The sequence below is a fragment of the Solanum tuberosum genome, unplaced genomic scaffold (assembly GCF_000226075.1).
Source record: "Solanum tuberosum cultivar DM 1-3 516 R44 unplaced genomic scaffold, SolTub_3.0 scf00292, whole genome shotgun sequence".
NCBI lineage: Eukaryota > Viridiplantae > Streptophyta > Magnoliopsida > Solanales > Solanaceae > Solanum > Solanum tuberosum.
Genome location: NW_006239216.1, coordinates 6,678 through 14,666, shown reverse-complemented (window position 1 = coordinate 14,666; position 7,989 = coordinate 6,678). Strand labels below are relative to the sequence as shown.

The following is a 7,989-nucleotide window of genomic DNA, read 5'->3' as shown; positions in this document are numbered from 1 at the left end:
CTCATCGATCTTAGCGAAAATTCGAACTCCAACACTAACTACAACTTGTGATGTGATGGTATAATCTCTTCATTTAAGCTAAAGAGGTTTCAACTTCTAGCCCTGAAAAGGTAGAACATTACAATTGAGACCACTTTACCCCCACTTGGGGCTTACACAACGTGAATCCAAATTAGACAGATACCAAATGGTTAAAACTTCAAAAGTTACATAATCTGTTTGTAGCAAACATTACATCCATCTAACAAATTTGAAATGCACACTTAGAACTCAGTAAATAGCTCTGTGCATAACTCTTCTGTACAACATAATAGACAATTCATAGGAGATAAAAATTAAACATTTACTCTTATAAGTCCAATTGATCATAAAATATCATCCTCAGACATAAACAGCAAAGTCATTGCTGCTGTCGATTTCCGATTCGAGGTCTTCCTCTAAATCATCTTGTTCTGTTGTCCCTGCATGATCTTTCCCTTCAGATTTTGACACTACTCCAGGTATTTTAGCTTCTTGTATCATCTTCATGATTTCTTCCACACTTTGTTGTAGTTGCTCTGAAGCTTCTTCGAATTTCGTGTGCTCAACATCCATCAGCTCTTTTGGCAGATTCTTTAAGAACCAAGGATGTTTCTTTATCTCAGGAATAGTTATCCTCTGAATAGGGAATTCGAACGTTTAATGCACAAATTGAAGTCAACAATATACATGTTATGTTAATGAACAAACCATAGTTAAGTCATGAGTTTTACCTTAGAGGGATTTGCAACAAAGATTCGCGAAAGGAGGTTCTTGCAATCTGGTGTGATTCGTACATAGTCGGGTATGGAGTGTTGGGCACTCATTATTCTCTGAACACAAATAAAAGATTCTTTAGTCGCTAATTGAGACTACGGTTTACAAATTTCAACACACTTGTACTTAGTTCAAACATTCGAAAGAAGTATACACAACTCACCCCAATGGTTTTCCTGAAGTTTTTCGGATCTTCAGGATCCTCAAAAGGGTATGCTCCTACTAACATTACATATAGTGTCACTCCACATGACCACACGTCTGCGATCTGAAAAATGCATAACGATAACATGAGCACAGCATTCAAGTGAAACAACAAGAAAAGAATACAGTCATGTAACTAAGCATTATGAATATGTAAATATATTAGCGTCGTGTTAAATGTAATAATCAGTGACAAAACTAAAGCAATGTCCGAGAAGAGAACTTGCCTTCCCATCATATTCCTTTCGTGACAGGACCTCGGGGGCAATGTAAGCAGGAGTTCCCACAGTCGACTTTGGTTGTGAATGCAGCAAACCAGACTGCATGATAAAGTATATACAAGTAAGTTAACATCATGTTAAATGTAGCATAGTAAACTTCATAACTAGAAGTCAAGAACAAACCTTGGAATAACCAAAATCGCATATTTTTAAACGTGGTGAAGGACTTCCATCAAGAAGAGTGTTTTCCAGTTTCAAGTCCCTGTGACAAATTTCCTACGAGAAAGTAAAAACACGATTTGAGAATGACTAGAAAGATGAGCATTTAACAAGATGTTTATGTATTTTCAAATTTACCATGGTATGACAGTAGCTGACACCGGATATAAGCTGTTGGAAGAAGAAACGAGCCTGTTGTTTGTTGACACAAAAAATGAAGTTAATTAGTTCAACATGATCATTCTCATCAAACATAGAACAATATGAGGAATTAGAGATATCTGCTTAACCTCATCTTCACTAAATCTGCCAGCACTGCATATTCTACCAAAAAGTTCTCCACCTGCTGCGTACTCCATAACAATTGCCAAATGCGACGGAGTAACCAGGACCTACAAAAAAGGGAGTATGCCATGTAACTGTGAATGTGTAATGGTCCATTGAGTACATTGTATTAAATATATGTGCCAAGTAGTCTAATGGACAAGTATGAACAGCAAAACGAGAATAATAGAACAGAACAGAAGTTGATAGGTGTATTAGATTGCAGAGTCTCAGCAATCTAAAAACGTACATAGTGTGCACAAGAAAGAGATGAAGAAAACAATCAATCCATAGGCCAACTACAACAAAAATTGGGTTAATCAAATATCTCTAACTAAAGTTTCATCCCCATGAACTCATCGTTAGCATTCCACAAAAATCCATCTTTAACACTCAATATTACAGTTGCTCAAGAGGGGATTATGTAATTGCTATGCCTATATAGACTAAAACAGGACCTGTAAATTGTGTTTTGAAGTTTTAAGTTAATAACTGCAAGGAATTACTCATATACACTCTGCTTACTTAACAACAGGACTATTGAAATGTACTTTTATTTCCAACAACAACTACGCCTCAGTCCCAAACAAGTTAGGGTCGGCTAAATACTCAATATACACTCTGCTAACAAAAGAGAACTAATGCAATTTATCTCTATTTACACTTAATCTGGGAAGTCATCCCCATATGATAATCATATCTATCCAGGTTCGATACAAGCATAGTGATCGCTATCTCTAAACTGGCAAGCTAAGCTCTACCAAGTCCAATCCTTTTGTTTCAGAAAGGGTAATAATGTTGCTTACAATGTGATTATAAAAAAGAACATATACAGTAAACATCAGATGGATATATGCAATTCTCAGGTTCATAACAAATTAATATAAAGGAAGTATTTACCTCTTTAAACCTAACAATGTTCGGATGCCTCAACGATCTATGATTTATAATTTCTCTCTGCACATTCTCATCAATCTGAGACAAGAATAAAGCAACCTTTACATCAGGCTAACAGAATCAAAGGAGAAAACACTACATACTGTAACAATAACTACTACATCAGGCTGAAAGCATTTGATACAACTTAGTAAATGAGGAGAAAAATATTGTACTTAAAAAAGCTTTTGCAATGGGCCAAAATTGCTCCTTTTTACTTTGGCTTATAGTTGAATGAGCAACAACACAATGTCAACTGCATTTCAAACCTAAATCAGTTTTTAAAAACTCTTTTTTGCAACATTTCAGCTCAAGCAAACACTTCTTGCAAAAAACACAAAAGCTGACTTTGCAAACTCAGAAGTCCCAAAACCTCAAAACTAACAAATTCTAAAGTAGAACCAGTAAAGGAGTTCAGTAGAAAAATCAACCAAATAAGCAAATCCAACACAATCCTTAACCTAACAAAGTGAAATATAATGACAGCATCTACAAACAAAAGTACAAAAACAAACTTTTTTGATAACAAAAAAACTTACCTTTTTCCCTCTTTCTATATATTTGACAGCTAAAAGCTCCTTTGTCTTCTTATCCTTGACTAACCTTGCTACTCCAAAATTCCCAGCACCAAGTTCCTTCAAAAGCTCATACTTTTCCTCCATTCTATCCAATCCAAAATCACTAAATCACACACCCACAAGCTCTTAAATCTCAAACTCAAAAGAACACAAATACCCAAATCAAGAATAACAAAAAGACTCAATCTTTTTCACTTGAAAGAAATAACCAAAAAGACTCGATCTTTTTCACTTGAAAGAAATACCCAACTCAAGAATAACCAAAAAGACTCAATCTTTTTCACTTGTAAGAAATACCCAAATCAACAATAACCAAAAAAACGCAATCTTTTTCCCTTGTAAGAAATACCCAAATCAAGAATAAGCAAAAAAAATTCAATATTTTTCCTTTAAAAGAGAAACCCAAATCAAGAATAACAAAAAAGACTCAAATCTTTTTTCACCAACCAAATCAAGAAAGACAAAAAAATTCAGCCTTTAACAACCAAAAGTTCAGTTTCTAACCAATCCTTGTTTTCAACAACTCTCAGTTATACTGCAATTTATAGTAAATGATGACAAAATGCAAAAATCAGTTGAAGTATGTACATAAAACAATTGGAGAATCTAATGTTCTATTGGTTAAACTAAAGGGCACGTATAAATAATTTAACAAATTTAATATTTGAGGGGTTGGCTTCAAAGCTCAATAAGTGTTGAAGTGCTTGGTTATGGCTGAGGTGGATGAATTATTTAAGTTTGGGCATGGGATAAACTTTTGAATTCAATGTACCAAAAAAATAAAGTAAATTTTTAAATTCAACTATTTTAATAAACGTGGGCTGAGAAAGGGACCCTTGTTTTTGGTTTTATATTCGATGTTTGATGTCTGTACTGTAGCTTTAATTAAATTTGGAAGCGCATTGCATGATTCATTAGAGAGTAACGCTTTTAACATAATTTTTTTTAATACCTAAAGCTCAAAACCAAAACTTTTAATTAGGAATGAAATAGTCTTACTACTGTACCACAATCGTTTTGGTCAGATACGAAAATGCCCCTTGTTTGTGACTTTTGGGGTAGCATTGAAGAATATATTATCCAATCATAAGCCACTCTTATATTTTAGTCTGCCGACTTTTATGAGAAAGTTTTTAAAAAGTTTTTGGGGTAGCATTGAAATATGGTTTTATACCTTATTTTTCAAGTTAATTAAAAACTACATATTAGTTAAAGATCTCTACATAAGCAAATGTACCAAAGATATTGATATTTGATAACCTTGGTACCAAAAAAAAAATACACTCGACAAATTATATTTATATATCACCATTAGACTTAACGTCTCTTAAGAAACTAAGTAAGTTTATCATTATATCCTTATTTAATATTCTCTTGAAGTCAAGCTTTCAATAAATAAACATAAAATAATTTAACCAATAAACATGAATAAATTATTTAGTGATCTTATGTTGGTCAAATTCATATTTTCAAGACTAATAACTCTTAAGGGTAAAGTAGGAAAAATAATGTTATTTATACGTTAATTTTTGTGAAATGATAAATATTAAAAAATATCTATTTTTAATAAAAATTACATAAATAGAAACAGAGGGAGTATATTTAGCTTTAGTGTATGATGGGAAATGGAAATCATTGAATATATTTGGCAAATAAGTTGGATAAGATTTGGATCCTAGCGTTGGTGGTCGGTTGGTAGCTTTCATTCTGTTTTATGATTGCTATATTTATTTTATGTCCAAATTACATGTACACCTAACCCTAAAATTTCTTATATTATATTATATTTTTTAAAAAAGAATTTATTATTATTAATATTATTTTAGAGGGAATGTGGGACAGAGAGAAGGACAAGAAGAAAGAATATTACATAATGAGATTCGATTCTCTATTATACCAAAGCTCAAGGGTGGCTTTTGCATCCTAGCTAAACCACGTCTAACAATTTGAAGACTTCGAATACATTAATAAAAAATATATAGATCAAATATGAGAGCTATAAAAGCTAAACTGAGGTTCTAGCTGGGATCGAATCCTAGTTGGGTGGGTGAATGGCTGAATGTTTTAGCTTGTATTAGCGATATCAAGTTTCTTCTATGCTTTTTATGGAGGCATTGTTATATATATATTTATTTATTGTCAGTTTCTCAAGATAGATAAATATACATGATTAACAGATGCACGTGAACCTCCACACTCAATATTTAGAGTTTGTTCTAATAATTTTATGTGAATCATGTGTTAAATTCTTAATTAACTTTGTTGATCCTCAAAATTATATTATTTGATAAAATAATAAAGGTTCCATTAAGGAATATAAAAATAAAGAGTAATTAATTCAAATAACGTGTTATAAGTCTACAACATTGCCAAAATTTATACTTTCACTTGCTATTGGTCTTCTTAATTATTCTAGTTATATATCTTAAAAATTATTAGATTATTATTATTTTGCTATTTGAAAGCAATTTTGATTAACCTTTTTTTCATGAAGGAGTTATCTTTAATATTATGACATTGTTACATTGAGAAAGTTTTATTGATTATTTACTTTTAGTAAGGTAAAATGTGCAACTTGAAACTTTTATTAAAACATATCACAATTTACTTTTTTTTAAAACATATCCCAATTTTTTAATTGTTTGAAAAGTTAGACGTGGTAGTTGATTTTCATCTCATAATAACTTTGAACACTATTTCATTGTTCTAGAATCTAGATATTTGTTTTCTATGAATTTCTTTAACTGTTACTTTAAATATATTTGAAAAGTTAGACGTGGTAGTTGATTTTCATCTCATAATAACTTTTAACACAATTTCATTGTTCTAGAATCTAGATATTTGTTTTCTATGAATTTCTTTAACTGTTTTTGATTGTCTCAAACTTTAAATATATCCCCCCCTCCCCCCCATTTTGATGTGATTACGCTATTTTATTAATTTGTATAAATTTAAGGGAAAATTAGCAAAACAGCAATATTTAAGTCTTTGGTGGGACTCATTAGCAACATTTTAACTATTTATTAAAAATGACAATATTTTATTTTGTTAAAAGGATGATTTATGTATTTATTTTATTATGATAATCTGAAAGAATACAAATATACTTAATAATAAAAAAGAGAAAAACATGGAACATAAAACATCAAAAAAGGAAAAAAAGATTTAAAAACTTTTCAGTTATGTTTTGCAAAGCGTGGATGTTGGTTCACTTTCTGTGGAGCGTTTTTTGGTCTTCCATTGTTAATAATTCCAAACAAAAAATTTGCAAAAAAAGTTTTTGTCTTCCTAATCATTCAATTGATAATATTCCTAGCTTCTTCGAATCGAATTCGGCATATTCTTAAATTGGATGTTTTCGAATTCCACGACTATAATTTCGTCAGTTCTAATGAATACAAGAAATTTAGACATCATGTATTTAATTTTGTTGTTTCTTTTGAATCGGTGAAATCTTTGTATGATTTGAAATTTTTATTGAAATTTCGACATCAGTTCCATTGAAGTCCATAAAAAGCACATGAACACGCTAAGGAACAATCATATGTTTTGTATCCAATATATGATGCATACGGCTTGAAAGTGCTTGATTCTTTTTTAGTTTCATAGTTGTTTGTTCTTTATTTGAATGAATACAATTTTTTTTTGTAAATATTAACAATATGGATGGATGTTGAAGTCTTCAAGTATCAATAAATCTGGAATGTTTTTCTTTTATTTTTTCTTGTTTGGATGAAATATTCGCATATGTCGAGTATAATTGTTGTTTTTTTTCCTGATTAAATCAGTGAAATCTTTGTATGTATTGGGATTTATAGCTTTTTACGGATGTTTTGTAATATAGGGATACAAGCATAACAATTCTGGACAACGTACAACTATGGAGTAAAAAACATCAACTAATTAGTGGTTGTATACAGATTTTTGTTGACTTGTAGTGATTGCTGGATACAATTAAGTTGTATTCAAACTAAAATGTATTTATATTCCAGTTTGTTATATTATTATTATTTCACTGAAAATATTGTTTTCGAAAAACATAGAATAAGTTGTATGAAAATAATTGTATTTATATTACACTATCCAGTTTTGTTATTTTATTAGTATTTCACTTTAAAATTGTAGCAACTATTTTTCTAGCTCAGTTTGTATTCCAAAAATAATTATGTATTTCAATATCATTTTGTATTTCAAACGCAAAATGAATACAAATAAGTTTGTATCCTTTCTTAATTCGTATTTATATGTAATGATTAGATTATATTGGGATACAATCAGTAACATTTTTGTAATAAATAAAAGAAAAATATATTTGGCAGTTATGTAATACAATTTTGATCACTCGGATACAATTTTTAGTTTTCACTATGAAAGTAAAATATCAGTTTTAAGTTTTAATTTGAATGGTAAAGTGAGCACATAAAATGCAAAAGTTGTTGGTATACAATTATGATGAAAACATAATAAAAAAAGAAAGTTTCAGTTTTGGAGAACACCGATTATATCGAAGTTTGAGTTGGGAATTCTTCTTCCAAAGTTGTTTGTCAACGAAATTTTAATAATTTGTATTTCATTTGGCATACTTATTAGAATGAATACAAACTAATAAAGAAATACAAATATCATTATACAAACCCAAACATGAAAATCATAATGAATACAAATACACATATATATTGGAATGAATACAATTTAGGAAAGGATATAAAATT

At 30.2% G+C, this 7,989-nt stretch overlaps 1 protein-coding gene across 1 annotated transcript; it reads right to left on the bottom strand.

The window, feature by feature from the left end:
- Nucleotides 1-381: 381 nt before the first annotated feature.
- Nucleotides 382-3,361, bottom strand: LOC102589067 (serine/threonine-protein kinase SAPK3-like). The gene is given in 9 exon segments (NM_001318594.1): nt 382-657; nt 753-851; nt 959-1,063; nt 1,227-1,319; nt 1,404-1,496; nt 1,578-1,631; nt 1,730-1,831; nt 2,664-2,738; nt 3,239-3,361. Coding segments are annotated over 9 exon segments (1,020 nt in total).
- Between the last annotated feature and the right edge of the window lie 4,628 nt (nt 3,362-7,989).